The 24,010-nt window shown below is 40.2% G+C and overlaps 1 protein-coding gene across 1 annotated transcript in view; it reads left to right on the top strand.

Annotated features, from left to right (window-relative positions):
• nsg2 (neuronal vesicle trafficking associated 2) overlaps positions 1–13,324 on the top strand; it is a 52,213-nt gene extending 38,889 nt beyond the window's left edge. The window contains exons 4-5 of the mRNA XM_075486743.1: positions 8,885–8,995; positions 11,565–13,324. Coding sequence (XP_075342858.1) covers positions 8,885–8,995; positions 11,565–11,756 — 303 coding nt within the window. The 3' untranslated portion in view covers positions 11,757–13,324. The remainder of the gene's footprint in view (positions 1–8,884; positions 8,996–11,564) is intronic.
• Positions 13,325–24,010: the final 10,686 nt, after the last annotated feature.

Genomic DNA, 24,010 nt, shown 5'->3' with positions numbered 1-24,010 from the left:
TAAGGCCCTCCCCTTGTAGCCGGCCTGGTCTGGTTAAAATCAAATTCAGCAACTGTCTCTGTTCTTTTATGGAGGAGACAGCAGAGGACTTTCGAGTGCAAAATATTTGCAGCTCATTCACTTTATCTGCACAGCCAGACTGAGGCAGATTATATGTATTCATACCTGACAGAATTCGGGTTTAATGACAACACTTTTCACCTTAAGCGATCCAAGACTGCTGTGATCATCATGCAGAGTCTGAAGTGGTTTTCCTAAATTAGTTTTCTGTGTTGCATCCATGTGACCTTTACACTAATGCGAGGGTTCTAAAATACAATCCCTCACACACATTGAAAACCATGAACCACCAAGTTCATGCGCTACCTATTCTTTTCTGGCAAAGTATGAGTTGTGTGGTTAGTTGACCTCAGATGAACTGAAGCATGTGCACAGATCTCGGCTGACCTGAATCAGAGCAGAATCTTGCGTTTCCTCAGGTTGGCATTTTAACAGCTTGTGTTTTCATCAGAGACATGACGCACCGTGACAGTGGAGTGTTTGTATTTTGTTCCCTCACTAGAGTAGCTGCGCTTGTCTCAACCGGATAAGCTGTCCTCGAGAGCCTAAATCCCCCTACACGGTCTCCTTGACATCCCCCTGGCCTGACTCAGATACTCTGCTCTGAGGTAGTCAGCTCCCAAAACGCTGTATGCTTCCAGGGTTGTCTTTGTTCCTCTGACTGAAAACAAGAGAAACTTTTTTACTGAGACAACACAGAAATGAAAAGAAAAACAACAGCAGAATAATTCTAAAAACATCGATTTTGACAAAGAATTATCTTTGTATTGATCTGTGGCATTTTAGTGACTTCGTGCAACCTTAAAGAAACTAAGGGCATTTACTTACGCTCTGTTATTTTAAGGCACATTGTGTACCTCACATGAAATGCGTTATTACAGCTACTTTTTAGAGGAATGTTTTATGTCAGCGGGGTTGTGGCATAGCATTCAGTTGGAGCCCTGAGCTTTTCCCTGCAAATAGAAGGTCCCGTCGAGGAATACTGGCTGACAGCAACATGTTGGTGGTTTGTTCCAGTGAGGCAGGTGGCACTTACTGTCGTGCCCAAAATCCCAGCAAATGTTTGGAACAAGTTAAATATGCTCTTTTCCACTGTCTCCACAGTTTTACTGAGGAAAGATGTTGCGATGTAGACTATGCAGTGTTCAGTGTCATCACAAAATGCTGCGGTCTTAGTTACGAAGCAATAAGCGCGGATTTTTGTTAGTTTTACATATAGACTACCCATAGCCCTGCAAAAAATGCCTTATTCAATAAATATTTGAATCACGATTAAACTCTCTGCCGGAGTTTAGTGTTTTTTTTTTCACCAGTGCAAAAGAGGCTACAGTTTAATATTCATTCCCTGCACAAGTAGATACAAAAGATAAGAACTAAATGAAAAAAAAAAATTAGAAATTCTCAAATATGCAATGTATGATAAACTTAAAAGTAGCTCCCGCTATTTTAAAGTAGCTGCTGGGGTTAGATGCTGTTTATGCACTAATGCATCAATACCCATAATGTGCAATATGACAGCATGTGAGCAAAGAGACACCCCCCACCCCGCAAACAAATGTAACTTTATGATCATTTGGAAAAACACATTAAGGCAATAACAAAGTCAGCATACTATCACCTTAAGAATATATCAAGGTTAAAGGATCTGATGTGTCAGCAGGACCTGGAAAAAACTAGTCCATGCATTCATCTTCAGTCAGCTTGATTACTGTAACAGCATCTTTACAGGTCTACCTAAAATGTCAGTTAGACAACTGCAGCTCATTCAGAACTCTGCTGCTCGAATCCTCACTAAGACCAAAGAAGTGGAGCACATCAGTCCAGCTCTGAGGTCTTTACACTGGCTGCCTGTCCATCAGAGGATAGACTTTAAAGTTCTGATGCTGGTCTATAAAGCTCTGAATGGTCCAGGACCAGAATGCATCAGTGACCTCCTGACCCAGTATGAACCCTCCAGACCCCTCAGGTCATCTGGATCCGGTCTTCTATCAGTTCCCAGAGTCAGAACCAGACATGGAGAAGCTGCATTCAGCTTCTATGCTCCACATGTCTGGAACAAACTCCCAGAAAGCCTCAGATCAGCTGAAACACTCAGTGGATTTAAGTCCAGGTGGAAGACACACCTATTTTCAGCTGCGTTTGAATAAAGCTCCGAATCTGAAGCTTGAGTTTCAAAACTTAATCATATTTTAACTACTGATTTGATCTATTGTTCTTATTTCTTTCTTTTTTGTTTAAATTTTAAATCATGCTTTTTATTTCTACTATTTTAATGTCTCAGTTTGCACTTTGAATCACCTTGTTGTTGAATTGTGCTGTACAAATAAACTTGCCTTGCCTTTACGGCAGGGGTCTTCAACGTTTTTCAGTCCAGGGACCCCCAAACTGATGGAGAGTTGGAGCAGGGACCCCCCTACTATTTATATGGCATACAATTGTGTTATATTAAACAGGGCCTAGTGCCGTGTATAAACCTAGCTACTCTGTTATTGTACATTCAATACTAAGCTATTCAAATAATACACAGGTTAATATATTCATGTTTCTATTTTAAACATGTGCAAGGTACAGGGTGGCCGTGAATGCGTGCATTGCTGACTGAAAGATAATGTCTTCTGCCTCAATTTTTCCGTTCGCTACAATATTTTGGATTAGTGTTAATGTGCATTTAAAGACATTGCAATTTGTGAGAAAAAACTGTTTGTAAAAAAAAAAAAAATTAAATCACCTAATCAACCGAAGATTTCGCGACCCCCCTGCAGTACCTCCGCGGACCCCCTGTTGAAGACCTCTGCTTTACGGTAATATTGTCTCATGAGTTATTTATTTTATCGTAAGTTGAAAACAATAAACTGGGGCCCAGAAGGCTGCAGCGCTTCCGTCCAAAACTACTTAAGTTCTCGATGTTCAGCTTATCAGCCCAGAAGCCTTGAAGCGATGAACCTGTATTCCACTGATTATTTTGGCTTCATTTACCCAATGCTTACATTCACGTACTGCACATTTAAATTCCCTGTACAGTGTTCGAGCTGGTGTAAGCGGTGCATTTTGCTCAAGGGCACATGGAAGTTCAAACTCATGACCTTTCGTTTATCAGCTGGAGTTTCAAACCACTTGCCCTAACAGGTAGTCTGTCACTCACTTCATTCATTTCATCCTTACAAAACTGCCTTAAGAGGATAAGAGACGGTTTCATTTTCATGTTTATGCAGCTCGCTCAAACACTGAGCCAAGTGATGAATAGGTGAGAGCTTTAGTGTCTTGGGTAGACACTTAATCTGTGTTTATTCATGTGTATTTTTGTGTTCTGATAAAGAGTGAAAAATACCCATGAGCCACAGTGACGACTTCACATTGTGTAGCACATGGCACAGATAATTCTATGTAACAAAGGAAATATGCAATATTTCATGTTTGCCAAGCTGAAATCAAAGAATGTTTGTCATTTTTTTACTTTATGTTGAAGCATCTCTCACAGTTGACATTTTCACATGAGGAAAAAGTACAGGTATGATAATATATGATATTGGGGCTGCTTCAGTAGACCGGAGCCATCACTAATGAAGCTACATAATTAAAATTCACTGACTTCTTCCTGATGAAAATGCTTGCGCTCCTGTGGTCTCTCCCACTGTTAAAGTACTTGTACAGCTACTGTGTTATGTGTCCATCCTGGCCAATAGGGGTGACTTCTATACGTGTTGCCATGAAATCAACATCTCCAAGTCAATTTCAGTGTTGTTAATTCCACTTTAGTGCCTTTTTTGTGTTTGTCTGTGCTTACTGCTTACATCTTTGAGCATTGCTGTAGCCCTAAAAAGAGGCGGTTTGGTGGACACTCGTGTTCTTATCCAAAAACGTTTAATTTCATGTAATGCAATCACAGTGTTTTTATACTTGTTTCTGGTGATGACATCATGCTGATTAGCAAACTGTATGCACATGCTGATGAAAAGTACTGTATATAGGTCAAATGTGAACTGGGATTTTACTTTGAAGCATTTTTAAGGCAGTTTGGAAGTTATTTCTTATATTAGCTTCATGGGTTAAGAGTTCCTGATGGAGACTCATTATCACTCAATGAATGAGCTCGAAGAATCTCAGGTCAGTATCATTAAAAGTGTCATTAATGGTGTTAAAATGTTGATAACATTGTTTATTACAATTGTTGTGAGACAACATATCTGATAGGTGTGATTATCTTTAAACGTGCAGCTTCTACAATGGAACTAGCCCTCGGATGTTGAACCTGAATGAAATACTGGCCTTTGCTGGGATGTGTTCAGTGATATTCATGCTTATTTTTTTTTTAATTGGTATGTTTTAAAGGAAGCTGCCTCAACTCATCGCCATGCTCATTCATTTCATTAATCAACAAACATCTCTAAAAGGCATTTGAGAGATAACAGCAAATAATAGAGCATATTGTCTGTCACCGTTTCACATGAATAGCTCTTTTTAATGCAAAATGTTAAAAAAATCCCATCTAATAACTGAGCAGAAAATCATTTTGGAAGAGGCCAGTGACAGAGCTTCTTTTGTGCCGCCATTTAGAGGAAATTAGAGGGGAAATAAGAGGATGAAAGAGAAACAGTTGTTTTTGCTTCCTTCAGTGGTGTATTGATTGATGCCTGTTGTGCTTGCTGCCCTCCTGCCTGCCTGTCTGTCTCTGCCACCTGCCACCAAAAGAGGAAAGATTCTCCATCTGGCCCCGGATCCCTATCGTTTGCTCTCGGTCTGCCTTTTGCTCCCTGCTTTATTGTCCCTGTCATCTCTTCTTTTATTTCTCAGTTTGCTCACTCTGTTATCTGTTTTTATCAGAGCCATTTTTTTCTGCTATCACACCCCACCTTTCTTTCCCCTCTCGCACAGATACACACTTCCATATCCCCCTCTGCTCCTGGAGTGAATGTGAGGAGGTGTCTGCTCTCCCATATGGCCTGTCAACTCACAGCAGTGAGAGTGTGGGTGGTGTCTTGCATTCTAACATAGCACAGTGTAAAAAAACAAAAAAAGGAGAGAAATCATATGTCACATTGTGGTAAAACAGGCAGCGCAGGAGACATTAAAAAAATTCCTTTTAACTTGTGATGCACCACGCAGACCTGAATAATTAACGGAGAACGCATTTTGTGGAAAATATCCCTCATAACAAATTGTTTTGTACAATCCAGATCAGAAAGAGAAAGAGAGAGGGAGAGAGAGAGAGTCAGTAAGAGAAAACAAGCAGTTGGTGCATGTCAGTGTAGCGGTTAGGATTACCATGACCTGAATGACAAAGGGCAAATGGACTTCTTCTTGGTTCTTCAGGTTCTGGTCAGCACCAACTAGTTTAGAACGGAATATATCTTTTGGATAGGAGGTGAAACGTCTTCAAGAACCAAGGAGAAGTAGCCCTTCTTCAAGCTGTTAGGATAAGCAGTTGGTGTGTGTGTGTGTGTGTGTGTGTGAGCTATGAAAGATAAGAAAACAGTATCTATATCCCTAATCTGCTGTCAAGAGATGAGCCAGATAAAGAACAGAAGAACAATTCTAATGGATCTTTTGTAATCTGGTTAAGTGATCTTTGCCCTTAGTACACATCTGTCTGCAGCTGCAGCTGCTTGCTTTACCAATACTCTGTGATGCCAGAATAAAAGACAGCAATAACGAAGAACATCATTGGAGTAGTTTGGACTCCATTTCGGAGAATTTCATCTTCAATGTTGTTTGACAAGAGAAATCCTCTGCTGTAATTTAACAAATGGTCAACAACTTCCGATTGGATTCAGGTAATAACATCACTTGGTTAGGATCAGAAAATGATCATAAAATACATTATTTTCTAAACGTGACTGTAACTGCAATTTTGCTGGTTGCCTTGGTTACCTGTTGTAACATGTTACTCCAAGACTTTGTCACTTTCAGGCTTGAATTTATTACGGCTTGTTTTTGTTGGTCTGCCCAATTTTGCTCTGACAGCCGATGTACAAAAAATACAGAAATCAGAAAACTTACGGAGCCAAGAATCTTTGACTACAAATTAAGCAGATAATTTTATGAAGTATGATTTTAAAAAGATTAAATTGAGGAAAACAGTGTGAATCTAACAAGGATTTGGGTTCCCCCCCTTCTTTCTTTTTTTTAAATAAATATGTGTGAATAGAATCAATGTGTTTTCTATCAATCCTTCGTGGATTTAGTAAAATGATTAAATCCTCGAGGGCACAATTACCTGCCACACAGTCGGTGAAACCTTTACTTCTGGAGCCAAACCTTGTTACAAACATATTGTCCAAATTGCAACAACCTGCTGTGCCTTTACCTGCGTTCGGGACAAACTGTTATCTATTGCACGCATCAAAGAACAAGGTGCTTGTGTTGGTGGCAATAGTGGCCTTGGATGGCACATGGTGATATGCTAATAGCATAGCCGCCGTTTTGATGGTGTTAGGGGAAATTAGCTGATGATCCAGATGGGTAGAAATGGTTCTCTTTTTGTTTTAACAAAAAAATGAAAAGCTGGTTTTGTTCTTCTGCATTCAAATGTCTTGTTTGCACTCTGCTGATTCACCTGCAGATTCAGAGCTTTATCTGATCAAAGAAAAATATTACAGGTCGGCCAGGATTCTTCAACACCGAGCTGTACCGTTACCCTGACGACCTCCAGAGGTTTAAAGCAGAGTTCAGCCAGATTATGAATAATAGAGAAAGGTCGGGATAGATTTTTAATGGATTTATACACCACATGTCCACAGCAGCGTCAATAGGGATTTTAGAATGATTATATCTATATTCCTGACTGAACTGTTGTTCCAACTGCTGCTGCTGTGTTGAATCTGCAAATTAAAGTGTGACTGAACATTGAAGGTTAATTATACCAATCCGTTTCATATATGGGCCATGCTATGACACATCTTTAAGACCAAGAGTAACCAGAAAATATTTCTGTTGGAAGTGATTTGATCAATAATCTGCTGAATGAGAAACACAAGCATGGATAACGACAGTTTGGATTTCTTCCATTTTAGTCGAACACAAAAGCGCAAATCTCGTCAGTCACGAGCAGCTCGAGTCTTCATTTGATGTGTCCAAGCATGAAACACTCTCCGTGATATGAGAGGCCTTACTGTAATCCTACTTCTTAATAAGACGATTAATTTGCATTACTACTCAGTAGTTCAAAAAATCTTAATCAGTCATTCTACATCTGTCGCAGCTCCAAAAGACGGGTCACACTGACTTTAAATTGGTCCTTTTAATGTATGGAAGCGTGTGATGAGGGGAGATGTAATTTAATAGGAGTGTCAGCAGCAACCAAGGGTGAGAGTCGTGTCCCCTAGTTGACATCCAGTAAATAGTCCCTTAGTTTGCGTGTCCCTGTCCATCCACATAACCCTGATGGAGACGGATGATCACATTCATGTGTAATTGCTCTGACGTGCCACTGTGACAGATTGGATAGGGAGTGGTAATCAGGAATAGCTTTAGCCTCAGTTAAGAATTTAAAACTGGAAGTCAGAAACGTTCATCCAGCATGAAAAATTATACTTCTCAGCTTTCTCGATGGTATAAATGTGACACGTTTTTTTTCCCTTTTAAAGTAGCTATACCCACATGCTACCCTTTGAACATGATCTGCGGAGCTTGCATAACTAACTGAATGCTTACTCAGGAGCCCCCAATTGGAGTGTCAAGTGGGAAGTAGGAGGAAGCAGACCCTTTTATATGTTAATTTACTTTACAACAGCACTGTGTTGCCTGCCAGGGAAAGTAATATTTCACAACATTAACTATATATTTGTATCAGCATAGATGTAAGTGCATTTTTCCATCACTTTAGATTAGCGCTACTGGTGCTGGATATTAGGCATTTTTCACACAGTGTAATTATTCTGATTCATACAAGTGATCATCAAAATAAATACTGACAACAAACCATAGGTTGTCTTTGTGAAAACTAACCAGAAAACGTTTATAATTAAGTAAATCCAATAGTAATCCAATCTGCACCCAACTTACAGTTGATCTCAGGGTCTCTTCTCCTCGCACTTTTCAACACAACCCTGAGGTTCTTGAGCACCTTCAATTGAGATTCTCCCCCATAACTTGAAGGTAAGATTTTGAGGCCATACCCTGTTACCTGGATCCACCACTTTAGTCAATTCTGGGGAAATAGAATTTACGAAAGAGCATAGATGGAGCAATATGAAAGGACTGTGTGTGCCCACCCCCAAATGGTCAAAAGCGATGTCTGAAGTTGGATATCACAGACACACTTTTGTTTTCAGACTGGCAGAGATGACCTATTTCCAATTAACAGTTTTGCTTGGAAAACTTTTGTTATTATTTTTTTTATAATGAGAAGCCTAAATATTAATTGCTAAAAGATCTTTCTATTTTAACAACAGAGATGGTGAAGAATAGATACAATGAAATGAACACAATTAAATCCAACAAAGGGGAAAAATCAAAGAAAAATCAAAGAGCATTAAACAGAAGAGAAGATTATTCTCTTTCACCTCGCTGACTTGATGTCTGATATTTATCTGAAGCAAGCAGCATCGTGTCTATAAAAACAAGGTAGTTGTTTGCAGTGTCACACCTTGAGTCATTCATCATGTAACTCAACAGAACACCTTGCCTCGAGGAGCCATTGACCTCAGTCAGAAGCATCTTACCGTTTATTATGACACCACACGAGACAGACACACACTAGTGCACGTTCTCCATCTTTCTCTCTGTCTAACCCGAGTCCTACCTAAAATAAATAAACCACATCCTCCATTATTGCTATGGTGCACACACACAGACACTCAGTGACCGTCCGTTTGTCCCCCTCCAGGTGACAATTCTGATCATCCTGGCCTTGGCCTTCCTCGCCTGCATCGTGTTCCTGGTGGTTTATAAAGCCTTCACTTACGACCATGCCTGCCCAGATGGATTCATTTATAAGGTAGGACCCTTAAGTGGCCTGTTTTTCATTTTACAGCTTAACACCACATCTATCAGGAAAGTCAAGTGGCTAACAGAGCAACGGGAATAGCCTCACCACCGTAAGCCTGCAGTTATGGTCTACTTTCATTACCGAGTCATGTGTGTGGGTCGAATTTTCATTTGATCTGAGTCTATCCACCTTTCTCTCTCTTTAAATAATATCTTTTTTTTTTAAAGTGGCAAGTTCTGCTTCCTTCTTTCCCTGAACTGGTGTTTGAGAGTGTTAACAGTGTGCTAGAACGTCATTTCTTTATTCATAGAGACTTGGGGGAAATTAATGATGTGGAAGCACACTCTGTCACAGCTTAAATGGCATAATGTGATCAGGAATTTCCCAAGCTCTGTGGCTAATCAGAACCTAAATAACAATTTAGTTGGCTGTGTTTTATTGAGTGAGGAAGAACTGAACTATGTCTGTCTCTAAAAAGTCATAGCCTTCAGTTTTCATTTAAAGCTCCCGTGAAATGTGTAGTTTAGCGCTAATTTCCTCTAGATATTTCCGTGTTCCCTGTAAAACCAAATCGTCTCTAATTGATCAGGTCCATTGGCCCAATCAGGCTCTGCTCACTATTCCATAAGAGCTTTGCTCAAGAAACAGTTTGGTTGCATGCAAAATTAGTACCAAGAGAAGAGTAAGTCATTGGCATTTTTTCCTGTTTATAGTCTGTCATGCTACCCAATATGAACAATAATGGGCAAGTGTTCACGAGCAAGGCGTGAAATTATGTGTGCCCTTCAGTGTCTCCTTCTCACCCATCTAAATAAAGAAGTAAAGGTGAACACATTCCCCTTAGGGAGAAGAAAAAATAAGATACTCCCGGCCTACTTCTGTTTTCAGAGGTCATGCCACAGAACGAGGCTAATGAAGTTCGATGGACAATCATTAATCTATGAAATCAGGGTTTTTTGTTAAAACCAGTGTCATCAAATGTAATTTTATGCTTTTGTCGCTTAAGACAGAAGCCAAGGAAAAAGAGTTATAAGGCACATTGAGTATTATGGAGAAAGAATTTGCCTCATAGCCTATTTTACAATAATTCCCTCCCAATACATATGGCTGAGCTCATGAAAGAAAATGTCTCTCAGAGCTATCCTTATCCAACAATCTGCTGAGAAAGCCACCGTTTCACTGTTGTACAGTGTATGAATAGAGGCAGACACACCCTCCTCTCCTGATTCCACTGCACTGTACTTTTAAGATTCATTGAACCTTGGAAGAAGTCACCTTGGAAGTCTGTTTCTCTTGACAAATATGGTCTTTAAGGTGGAATAAATCTAGTTTCAGGCCCCCACAACCAGCGCAGGAGCTCCGACTGCAGTCTGCGGAGGTATTATTAGCCGTGTCACATGCACACGAGCTGCACAAAATGTCAACAGAAAGACACAAAACATTTTCCCACAATATGGTGTACATTCAGAGAACACAAGAATATAAGTGTACACAAGGACATTCAAAAATCTATCGGACTCAAAAGATTCTATGATGGTACATCGATTTTTTTCATTACATTATGCGAGTGACATTATGCGAGTTACATTATGTGAGTTACCTGTCCGTAGTTATGTTCATTTACACAGCTGTGCACGTTGTGGCAGCCTCAGGGGGTTATGTGTGCCGAGGTTTTCTGCAGATCAAAGCTACGTATGGTTTGTTATTTGCATTTCTTGGAGTAATAATCCACAGTGTTAAGAGAGAAAGCGCCAATTTTTCTTTTTCTTTTAGAGACGTGCCTAATGCTCTTTAGCCGAGTTAGCGTTTCACAGAGAAGCAGCTCGCTTTGATAATGTTGTGACTCAGTGAGTGCAATTTCCAAAAAAATGATGTTCTCTGCATGCCAGACCAATCTGATAAGTATGTTAGTGTTCTCCATACAGGCACAATAAGTTTAAAACTATGTGGTCCTCAATTACAAATTGGCAATTCAAGTTAAACTGATGTCATTTAAATTCGACTAAAAATTGGCTTTCATTTCTGTTTAAATTGTTCAACCCTGTAAAACAGTTCAGAGGCTTTTTGTTTCATGGACGTGCTTATGTACAACCTTTACGAAACCAAATTACACAGTTATTTTAGTCCCAGGGACTCTAATTTAGTGAGAAAAGTTTCCACTGTGGTGTAAAGTCCCACAAAGATTAAGCGAATCAGTCTGCTGACGTATTTAAAACAGAACTCTTCTGTACTTTGTGTGGTAGCGCCTCGTCAGCGCAGGGCAGGGCCACAGTGAGCAGACAGGAGTTCGAACAGATTAAACAGATTACATGGCTGTGATAAAACCGAGATAAATGGGATGGACTTGCAGCAATAAAGAACAGGGAGTGCTAAACCAGTTTGATGAGCAGAGCTCCGCTCTGAGAGTGTTATGTCTGTCAGGCATGGACATTCTAGGGAGTTAAATAGTTCTCCAACTGTTCAAAAGGAAAGTTTCCACAGTCAACATTTAAAGTGCAACTTTAAATCCTCCAAGCAGCATACTTAACAATGAAATAACTAACAAATTCACCTCACTCCTCTTCTTGCTCCTTCACAGCACAAGCGATGTATCCCAGCCTCTCTTGAGGCCTATTACGCCGCCCAAGATGCCAACTCGAGGGGCCGTTTCTACACAGTTATCAGCCACTACAGCATGGCCAAGCAGACCACCTCGCACTCTGTCTCCCCCTGGCTGCCAGGAGGGGCAGCGGGGCATGAAGCTAAACCCCCAAGCGGTGAAGGCCACTGAGTTAGCGGAATGGTTATGGGATGTAAATACATGCAGACACATGCAGATGGAGACGAGAAAAAGTACATTCAGAAAAAGATGCAGACACACATAGACACACATTCAAAACCTTTTGAATAATTATGTAGAACAGTAGACAAAAGAAACACAACAACAATTATAATGTAGAGAGAAAACATGCATGCAGACATCAAAAGACAAGCTCATGCTAGGTCGTACACTGAATACGTTTTCTGCTCATTTATGTGCTCATTCTCTTATTGAGTGGCATCATATTTCCCCTCTAGGGGTTATCCTTGTCTGCTAGTTCACACACACACATGCAGTCTGCTCTCTCATTGCCATGTTTACCCCATCCTCTAATTTATTAGTCATTGACTGTCACAACATGTTTATTTTTTACTGTAATGTATGGATGTTTTGTAGGTGATTGCAACTCTTTGTACAAAGGCACTAGTTAAAGCAGTCATTTCTTTCAAATGTGTAGTTACCGTTAGTGTGCATTCATTTTCCTTCTTCAGACCATGTAACCTTAGTCATACCTGCCAAACCTTACCCTCACAGGTCACGTTATGTCCAGATTTTTCACATAAATTACTACAATTTTTCAGCTGGTCTGTTTTAGGCCAACATCAGTATATATTCTGACTGAATCCATTTGTTGCTCATTGCTTGTCTGATAGATCATATACAGCTACACTGTCGATGTGTTTTCAATCCTGAAATCCCCCATTGACCCAAGCTGTATGTACAGTTGTGCATTCTGGCTAGTTTTGTGTGTATGCACTGTAGTAGCGAGTTTTCTTTATCTCTTGAATAGGCCTACAATTTCTTCATGTGAACGATTTACGTATTGCTTCAGCTGCCTGTCTTGTAGCTTCATTAAACACTATGTTGACGGAGGGAAAGCAGGAGATTGTGTGCACATCTGTTTTTTGCTCTTATTTTGCGCAGCATACTGTTATGTTCAAAGATGGATTTCAGCTTGTGGCCGAATTTTAGTGGTGCAACGGATCATCATTGATCCGCGATCCGTTCGGATCAATTATCAACAACCGCTCATCATCGCGGCATTTAAGCAGCCCCTTCCTTCACAATCCGACCGGGCTAAAGAGATCGCAAACGCTATCGGTGTGTTTTTATGTTGCACTTTAAGTTGTTTTTCTTTGATTATGTTGAAAAGAAGATGCTAATTGTGCACTTTAAGTTGATTTTATATATTTCAATTTAATAATTTAAAAGTGTTAATAAACAAAAAGACAAAACATGTTTATTTGTCTTGTCTATTTTTATTTTTTTTTTGCTGATCCGAAAAATGATCCGATCCGTGACTCTGATCCGAGGAACGATCCGAACCGTGAGATTTTTGATCCGTTGCACCCCTACCGAATTTTGTTTGTGAACTGTTTATTTTTTAAGAGTTTGTAATGTCGGATGTGTTGTCAAGAGCGCTTCAGTGAGATATCGTGATGTTGCTAGTTGTATCGATACCTGGTGTAACTTTTCCTTGTGCAACCTTGTCCCTGCTCTCTTGGTTTGAATCCCAAATAAAGCGCGCTGTGACCTGTGCCGCGTGTCTGTCAGTCCTGCTTACTGCTGCGTTTCTGTGGCACACTGTTCCTACTGTAGGCCTGAAGGAGTGCACGCTAATCAGCAGCTTTTTTCAGCAAACAGTGTTATCTAGATGGTCATCCTCTCAAATCTAATCCATACTTTGTTGCTGCTGTCTATGATAATAAGAACATTTATACAGTCCTCTGCAGATGGAACGCCTGTTTGAAGTGTGCTGACTTTCCTAATTACAGGACACATATTCTAAAGAGTCCATAAGCCGTTTTTGTTTTTTTATCACTATGAAGTGAAAAAGGTTTTGAATTTGAAACAGCTTTTGTTGAGATGGAAGCGCAGATAGAGGGGAAAAAAATAATAATTTGGCCCCATGAGTCACTTTGCAGATTCACCATTTTAAATGTCTAAGAAGTGTACTTCAGACTGCTATCCCATCAATGATGAAAGCACCGGCAGTCAGCCGAGAAGAGGAGAAACGCACCATCCGGCCATGCTGAGCAGAATCAGCCATGTAGTGCAGCATTAATGACTGCGTTAAGGCATAACAACCATTCTTTGTGAGTTAAACCCCTGTCTGTTAAAGCTTTTTGGCATAAAACCAAAATATTTCCAAATGTGTAAAACATTTAAGCTCAACATATTCTGTACTCATGACCATGTTTTCTGCATTTAATGTATATCAGCAAAATGGAGCTTTATAACATGTCATGGTATATCAGCCAGGTGCATTTAACACAGAATAAACAATGTGACAGTAATAAGCCCACATCTTCTAATGTCCTCACTGAGAAAGAATCAATGTTTTTGTAATGGTGAAACGTGCACCACTGTTAGCATCCACCCATGTCCCTGTAAGAGTCACATGGAGCGGGCTTCAGGCGAGACACAGGATACACCCTGGACTGGACGCACGTGCACTGGGAGCGCATGCACACTAAGCTCAACAAAGATTAGCAACATAGAGACCATCGAGAGACGTAAACCATCTGGATAAGTTATAACTAAACTGAAGAAATTGCCTTAAAAACAGACAGACTTTTTCAAATGTTATTGAACAATTTTGTCACAATTAAATACAGAACTTCAGAACTCATTATGAGCTTGTGCATGAGATTTTAAATAACTGATTTGAGGAGAACTACATAACGTTACCTCCGTTTCCTCTCCTTACTCTGCAGAAAGATAAAATTCTTGAAAGGCTTATTAGCTCATTCCTTTTACTGACCTTGTTGCCCTGATTACTTGCGAGGGAACAATTGGCAATCAGATATAGGATGAACTTCAGTTTAATCCTCTCGCTAGCTCTCCAATTATAACATCAAACAGCTCAGTGGTAGAAAACATGCTAGACTCCACTCAGTGCAGGCTAATATATCCATACATCTTCTTTTACTGCCTTTAAAGAAATAGATCTAATAGTTGTCCTTATTGGACAGTCTGTGGCTGTCTTTGATGTGAAATACAAGTTATTGTCAAGAACTGATATTATTATGTTATGTGCTGCTATCGTCCTCTTTCACAATATTTTAAGCTATGAGTAAGATTTGTCTCTCCACACAAACAGCTTTCTCACTCTCCCAGTTGTTAGTGAAACCACATATTTGCTCTTGTATCTATTTACCCATTTATATGATTAAGTTCAAGAATCTTCTGCAAAACATGTTGTTTTTAAGAGTGTTTTAAAAATAACAAGTGACAATCAAAAGTCCCACACACTCAAAAATACACACATACAGCCATCTGCGTGCCCTCCACCTCCATGTCTGCCTTCAGCTGTCTCCCCTGCTGTCAGAGAAAGGCTGCCTCTCAGCAGTCGGCCCCTCAGAGGTGAAGGAGGAAAACAGAAGAAGGAAGAGGAGAGAAGTAGCAGAGCAGGGGGGCAGACCTGCAGGGAATTACAAAGACAGGAGGAGAGTCAGGTAAATGGTTGGGCTGTGGCAATGAGGGGTTTCATCGGGCCTGCACGTCGGCAAATGCAGCAGGTTTTCCATTTTAGCCTTTAAGTTTGACTTGTCAGTCAATGTCATCAAATGTTCATGCTGCATGTATTCAAAGAGGTTTATGTGAGGAGAATTGGCATCACTTCTTCGTTGATTTTCAACATTTTTTTTGTGGAGGTTTTGGATGTGCTTCTTACACAAAAAGTGTAAGAAAGCAGAGAAATGCGGCTATTTTTGTAGAATGAATACATTTAATTTTTTTTTTTTTTTTAAACCATCCACAGTAGCACATATTGTAACTACAGCATATTATCAAACAGTAATTTGCAGGAACTTAAGCGAGCGGGGACTGAATATTCACACTTTGATCCTGAGCATCTCTAGAACATTTCAGGATCAGTGACATGTGAGAACATGAATGTCCACAACATTCGCTCCAGACTTCATGTGGAGATTTTTCTATCCAGCCACCTTGTTAAATCTTCAGAACATCAGCGGGTGAGACAGTCTCTAACTTGTCAGCACATATTCCTGAGCATGTGTGTGCTGGTGAGAGTTTGTCCTTTCTGCTCACACATATGCTGCTTTCTACTGGCTCCTGCTATAGTGGATCTGCACTAAAACATGCACTATACTGTAGATCTTAACACAGTCAAGAGTGTCATCTGCTGTTTTGAACAGGTGGCAAAGAAACCAGAGATTTCCACAGCATCATTTCTGAATCATCTACTCCTCTCTTTTTTTAGATTGTAGGTCATGTCCTGCAAGGGTAAGTTCTCCTTGTGGTGTGTTCATGTGCTTTTTGTTCGTTTAGACCTTGGAGACGGGAGGAGACGTATCTTCAGTTTGGTGTATGAGTGTTCTTAGAAAATAGAGAACATTTCTGGAAAGTGTGACACTTTGAAAACTGATTTCTACAGTACAGTTGCTTTTTGACTGACTAATCTGCAGGTTCTCTGGTGGTTACAGGGACTGGGGAACCACCTACACACCCACACTTTCAGTGGCTTTTTTCCAGGTGCATTTGCACCACAGATAAAAAAATATGCTGGAATAATGTACTAACCTGCTGGCAGACGGTGGAGGAGTCCAAATCATTTTGTGATTCACCTTTTTTTATAAGTTCTGAAGACCCTCATCTGTGCTGGTGGTACATATCTGTGTTTAATTTAGATTTTCAGAGGCTAAAGTTAAGAATCTGTCCTTATATAACATTACAAAAACATTACAGCTCGATGGTTGAGCACATTTCACACATCTCAGCCATGTTGTCATCTTCTTACAACCATATAAAACACTGAATATATGAAACCAGCTAGGATATGCTTACATTGTTCAGGCCAGTCAATGTACTATGACTGTATGACCTCCTAGGAAATTTAATCTAAAATCAGCTGTCAGAATAAGCTAAGTAATATACGTTCTTTTTGAGAAGAGCATAATATATCTGTCACAAATATTAAAAACATCATCTGCACTAGCATTGTGTACATTATGCTTTGGTTAGTGGATTCATCATTTATTTTAAGAGATGAAAGAACAATTTCAAATGAAGTTTCCATTAAGGTTGCACCTGTGATGCAGCTTATTTGTTGGGGTTTTCTAAAAAAAAACTGTCCGTACTCTGCTCTGTGTGCGTGTCAGAGAGAGAGAAGCGGATTTTAAAAAGATCTGCACCGTAAAAAGACTCAAATGCTTCATTATGGCCGTAGCACGTCTTCCTGAATCTAAATGTGGTTTGCCTTGACAGCAAAGAAGTTACCTAAATGAGACCAGCATTCAAAAGTTCAATGAGGTTCCATGTAATGCATATCTCTGTGTGTGCCTCTGCAAACGAGTGTGTGTCAGTACTTTGTTCTGGCCTATTTTTCCCAACCCACTCAGAAGGATGTCAGTTAAGTCCATGAACCCTTAATGCCACCGGGGTGCTCCTGCTGTGCTTGGTACATATAATATTCAAACTACTGAGCATAGTTCAATTATTAAAAAGAAAACGTCTGGGTTAAAGGATGTAAGTCTTTTCTCTCTCTCTCAGAGAGCAGATGCCGATGAAGCATAATAATGTGGCTGTCTGTATAATCTTTTAATGCACAAAAAAAACCAAAATTTGCCCTTGTAGTGTTCTGACTCAGTGTTTTTATTGTCTAAATGATTTCAGGAAATCATTTATTCATGTGCTTACAAATAAACTTATCATGTCAGCTTTGTTTTTCCTGGCACATCTTTACATGAGTAGACAGCTAAATGGCTCAAAACATACTCTGGGGCCTCTCCTAATCAAATAATCGTATGCAGGCACAGTAAAATGGGAATATGTGTGAACATGTATGCCTGCACACCTTTAAAAAGGAACACACACATAACAACTCTGATATTTGTGCAGCCCCATATATGACACATTACACTACAGTCCCAGTAAACTAGGGCAATGGGTCTAATCCCATCAGATGCCTGACATTGTTTGGAATGAATGTCAACACTGCCGCAAACAGCAAATTGTGCTCTGCCAGAGCAGGGATTACTAAGAAAAGATGTTCCCGGCTCCAGTACCATGCTACATCCATTTCATGTGCAATTACAGCGTTCATTTCATGACTGATGGTGTTTCTTGTATGTGGGCTGCGATCATGGGAAGGATATTGTTTAACTGTTGTCATGACACTGAAGCCCTTTGTTCCAGTGACTTATCCACAGTTCATTATTCCCAGAAACAATAGATTTGGAAAACTAGACTTAAGAGAAGCATCATCTATCCAAAGAATCACATTAGGATTTCAGGTTATTTCGCTGAATATACTCAGTGCTTAGACACAACTTACATAGCAGTGGATTTCATACATTTTGAAACCGAGGTTTAAGTTGGTGCACAAATGTTAGAACTGAATGCAATCGAGTAACATAAAAGTGAGCATCAGAGCTACTGTCCAGGATGAAACAACAAAGATCCAGGAATTCATCAGGAAGATGGCCCCCAATGATGAACTGCAAAGGGAGTGTTTCAAGCAGCTTAAATGTACTTGAATTTACTCAAACAATGGCTTGAAACAAAACGAGTGCAATGCTTTAAGTTCATCCCAACATCAGTCTCAGTCAAAGCTAATTTCAACATGCTGGTATCAACTCATGAGTTTTGCTGCAGCTCTTGACTTGGTGCTTATTAAGTCAGACGATGAGTGTTCACTCTGATAGTATTCCAAACTTTCCTAACCTATCCTCTGCCCTCTTCTTCCTCGTTATTTTTTCTTTGCTTCTCCCTAATTATACTGAAATTGAGCCTTTGTTCCCCAGCATATCGGTCTTATCACATCATCACCCAGCAGTAGAGCCTAATCGGAGGACAAGAGAGACAGAGAAAAATTGCCAGGTTGGTTATCTCCTCTCTACCACACTCCTGAACCGTATGCACCCTGCTTAGTCTGTTTTGCAAAAATTCTGTGGATTTTGCATCAGACTGAAGGATGTTTTTCACTTATCATTTCTCCTTGCAGTGAAAAAATTGGGGTTGAATTCAGCGGAAAGAAGATGCCAGAAGGAATTGGGAGAATAAAACATGTGGAGCATAAGTGAGCAAAATCAGGCCAGGGTGAGTCATAGAAATATAGGCAGTTGCCTCAGAGAGCAGAAAGTATTAAAGCATGAGAAGGTGCTCCGTCTGAGCCAAGGTAGATGAAAAAGAAGAGGGTTGTGATAAAGAGGATTAGTGTGAGGTGCTGAACATCTGACACTGGAACGCATTAGTATGCGTTTATTTGTTCACCTTGTGTATATGTGTAGGTGTTTTGACTTTCATTACTGCGTCCATAATCATTTAAAATAACTTCTCGTTTTAAGCTTTTGTTATAGTTTTTCTCTCAGAGCTGAAAGAAGAGTTGACAGGTCTGTATGAGTTGATGTAACTATTTGTTGTTTGCTGCCCCTATGTGGTTAGAAAAATAAACAAAACCAGCAAACGTCTTTTGGATCTTAAAATAATGTGAATACATGGGGGTACAGTTGTTTAAGTAACCCCGCAGTTTCTGGAGGCTCATTACGTGCATTAAGGCTGTACAGTGCTTGTACATTCTGCCTTACTTGGCACCTCCTGCCCTTAGATCCTTGGGTTGAAGTCTGAAATTTGCCTTCATCTGTATGTGAAGGGTGGGTACTTTTAAGGAGTAAATTTTTTGCTCTTTTACCAGAACATCATTTGATTTTTTGGGGGGGACGGATGACGGAACTGGTGTCTTGAAGGCTCCCTTGCTCTGATTGGCTAGCTAGATGGACAAAAATACATGTCCTCATCATTGTATACTTGGGCAGACTCCATCCAATTGTGTTTCATCCTGATGTCCTTAAGCAAAGGATGACAAGCCTCGACTACAAATGAGACATTTAACACAGTCCTGGAGCAGTGGCCTCTGTGAGACAGATCAACTCCCTTTTATGCAAATAACAAAGACATGTGGTGTCAATTTGACATTTCCCAAACTGCGTGCAGTAGAACCTTTCAAACCACTTTGAGAATTGCTCTCACAATATTTCACCACCAAACTACAGTTGGATAAACAACATCACATTAAACCAGACTAATACTGCATTTGCAATAGCTGAATTGCACTTGCAATACAGTTGTTTGACTGTACGTGGATGTGTTTATGTGTGTGTGTGTGCAGAGGTTAAACCTGGGGCTACCCATGGCCCCTACTCCTGAAATAATTAGAGTGGAGAAACATTGTTATGTTACATTGTTATATTACAAAGAACTGCTTCTGTACATTCCCTCTCATTCTTTGAGGTTCAGCAACATAAATTTGGAAACTTAATTTACAATTCAAATTCATCTATAATTGAAATTAATGCAATGCTTCCTATAGCCTCAACAGCAACGTTTGCGTATATTGTGTTGGTGACATGAAAATGGTCATAATTCTTATTATTTAATACCTGATGTTGCAGATTTATATAAATAAATATGTTTAAAAAAGGGTGAATAAAAAAACATTGTTTTTTCACTGTTATATTACTGTGTTGTTGTTATCTTATTATTGACCATTATGCCTGTTGTCGCAAATTTGCAACATACCAAAATTTCTATTTTTTGTGCAAAAGTGAAATTAATAATCTCAGCATTATTCACCATCTACTTAAAGGCTAAAACACACACAAAACATTTTTTTATATACAGCTATATAAATTCAGGCGTCAGTGGAGTCAGTGTCTTACCTGCAGTAGATTGCAGGCAGAATGCTCCCAGATTGGAGAAAATAAATTCTGGGGGGTGAGCCAAAGCTAAAAGCTTCTCAGAAGGGGGTCATGAGAAGAGCCATGTTTTTCCCCATATGAAATAAATCAAACCTTAAATGGTTCATAGTAGTTTCATATTAGTGGACAACCGCTATCGAGACAAAATACTAAAGAAGGTTTTGCCTTCCACACTGAGCAGCGAGATGGTGCATAACTGTCCTGGACATCTCTTGTAAATCTGATCTGAAGCTGATCTTGCTCTTTTCACCGCCTCCTGGACTTGCTTTAGGTTGGATTTTCTGAGGTTGAAATTAACCTTGGAGGTTGGCGACTACGATGGCCTTCTGGGGACCAAGTGCCTGACCTCTCTGTGGATCACTGTGTGTTTTTGAGGAGCTGGTCGACCTCCTCTTAAGAGCTTGAGAGGTGAGCGCTCTCCCCTAAAAGCCTCTTGACAAAGCTAAAGTTAGATAGGAAGCATCTTCATTTCCTATCTCTCTCCTTTCACCTTCTCCTGTGCCCCTCTGCTAAATGTAGAGTCATGAGCTTCTTCTGCAAGATGGTCCTTCGATGGGCGAGAGGTTCTTTCTGGTCCTCCCTTGCTCTCTTTTGTTGTGTTTTTTAATGCGTGCAGCTCCTGTCTCACTTGTTGAATCTACGGTTGGTGTAGAAGGCTCCAGATTTCCCCTTTTCATCATTGCCAACCCGCTCTGTAGCATAGCTGGTGATGCTGGACGTCATACTGTATAGCTGTCAACGTCACCCTAGAAGATGGTCTTTATGACGTTGCAGACGTCAAACGGTCTCCACTCCAGTCTTTCTCTTTAGGTCATCTAATCTTCCTTTTCTGAGATGCCGTGCTAAATGTTGGGAGGTGAAAGACACGGAGGTTCTGGGCTTTGTGGGGTGGGGAGTCCCGGCCGGGCTGGTGCTTGTGTTTTGCTCTTCACGTTCCCTCACTCTGCATCTCATCCTGACCATGTGGGTTTTTAGGCCATGCTCGTTCTTGCAAAGCTCGCCGCAGGTGCATCTAACAGTGTTGACGGTTGTTGGTTTTTTGTTAGTCTGTGTCGTTGCTGTTGAATATGTCCTGTTGGGGATCTCATCGCCCCTCAGGATCCCTTGGGGTATTTCCTCGTAGATTTGCCCGTAGCTTTGATGGGTGTCTTCCTCATAGAAGACTCAGGGAGCTAATTAAATGTCATGAGTATGTTGAAATAGTGTAGAGGTGTAGCAGATACAGTACATGGACAGTATTAGAATATTTGGCCATTCAGCATCAAGTTAACATTGCACACCTTACTTTATTGTTTACAATAAATCATGCACCAGAAATGATGAAGGGGATCTGCTACGCTCTGTTTAACAGTTAGACAGCAAGATGCATAAGTCGTCCATGCTCTCGCCTGATCTGCATGACAGGCATCCTCCACTTAATCAAGATCTTAGTCTTATGGCAAAGACAGCATGCAGTGGATACAGATATGTTCTGATTAGCACACACAGCGCTGAGGACTCTCTGACTGCCGCCTGTCATTCTCTTTCACACTCAAACAAAGAGCACATACACGCACAAAACACTGTTGTCTGTCTCAGCATCCTTGAGACTGATGTGACGAGCTGGATGGATCCTTCCAAGGGAAAACTTAATGTATGCGTTGTGAAATGTTTTGGTTCATAGCTGCACTTACTGAAATGTTGATGAGGCCCATTGTGCTGATTTTCTTCGTTTTTTTAATTAAATATAAATACGGAGAAGACTATAGAAGTTAACTTCGGCACTCCAGACTTTCTCTCCACATGCAAACCTGAAGTGACTGTCCACACATTCCTGAAGTGAGCAGCACAATCAACCTCTAATGCAGACATTCACCCCATTTACGACCTCTCGAATGCTTTGTTTTTTCTTGGTGCGTGAAATGTCACAGTATCGAGGACAGACAATCTCGCAGAGGTCATGGCCTTTTTAGAAACTAATACATCCAAACACAAGGGGAAATCTCTTCTCATTACTCTGAAAATGCCAAGAAAACCCATATCTCCAGAAACACAACCGGGCTCCAAAGCTTCTCAGTGCCATTTTCTTTGCTGCTGTGTGTTGGGGAAGCAGCATCAGAGCCAGCGACTCCAACAGACTGGACAAAATCATCAGGAAAGCTGGCTCTGTACTGGGACAAAAATTACAGTCACTGGAAACCGCGGTGGAGAGGAGGACACGGAAGAAGCTGTTAGCTTTCGTGGACAACATACAGCACCCTCTCCACCACACAGTGGACAGACAGCGGAGCACCTTCTCACACAGACTGCTTCAGCTCCGCTGTCGAAGGGACAGATACAAGAAATCTTTCCTGACACATGCCATCACTCTGTACAATAATAGTTAATTGTCATTATGGTATTTCAATACCATAACTGCATAACCGTACAACTGCATTGTTGCACTTTGATGTACACATATTTTTTATTTTATTTTTATTTTTATTTTTACTTTTACTGTCTGTACGCTGCTACTGCAAAACAATTTCCCAGCTGGAATGAATAAAGTAGTTCTATTCTATTCTAAAGTACAACAGTGTTTGTTCCTCTCCGTTAAAAGCCTGTAAATTCACCGTCATAGGGTTTTTCATTTGTTCGGACATATTTTTATCTTCATATAATCTTAACAAATAACTGTGGTATTTTCTAACCACAAATGTGAAGCAAATCACTTGGTTACTCAGGGTATGTCCTGATTCACTCACACACAGACGCACGATGAGAACTCCAAAGGCTGCCTGACATCCGGAGGTTGAGCTTGCTGGCAGATTTTGAGGCATGTTGCTGCATCCAAGGAGAAGCTGCACAGTAAACAGTCCTGCGCTGACATGTCAGACACTGAGAGGAGAAGCTTATCATCCAAACAGTTGATTCATCTATTATTTTCTGTTATAAAAATCAATGCATCACTTCTATCCATCTATGCATTAGGTAGTTAAACAGTTCCATTAAATATGCAAGTTTGAACTCTCTCATTGAGGTGGTACAGGAACTTAAAAACTATTTCACACCTGGCATACATGCCTCTAAATGATGACCTGTAATAATCCACTGATAAATATTTACATTTGAAATGCAATAAATGGATTCATGTCTGTAAATATTATCATTTAATACATTTGTCCAAACACTGAAACCCATCGGGCTGTATGTTTGTGCTCAGTGGTCTTTCAAGAAGATGTAATATGCCCTTTTTCATTAGTTGACACAATTTCCTGAGGCTTTAATGGTTTGTCTCTCACTTGCTTTGAACAAAATACAAGAGAGATAGAGGAGAAAAGCTTCTTTTCAACCACAAATTTACAGTTTGTTTTCATGGCAACTGCTGAATGAAAAGCCTACAAAAATCTTCATTTCTGTCTTCATCACATAAAGATTCGGGTGATGACCCAAAAATTGAGATCACTGACAAAAGAGGCTGAGATTAGGTTTCTCAGCAGGAATTTTTTGCACTTTGTGTGATGGAAGAAGGACATTTGTATAGAT

This window comes from Odontesthes bonariensis, chromosome 16 (assembly GCF_027942865.1).
Source record: "Odontesthes bonariensis isolate fOdoBon6 chromosome 16, fOdoBon6.hap1, whole genome shotgun sequence".
Lineage (NCBI taxonomy): Eukaryota > Metazoa > Chordata > Actinopteri > Atheriniformes > Atherinopsidae > Odontesthes > Odontesthes bonariensis.
Note: the sequence above shows the minus strand (reverse complement) of the source record. Positions and strands in the feature narration are given on the sequence as shown.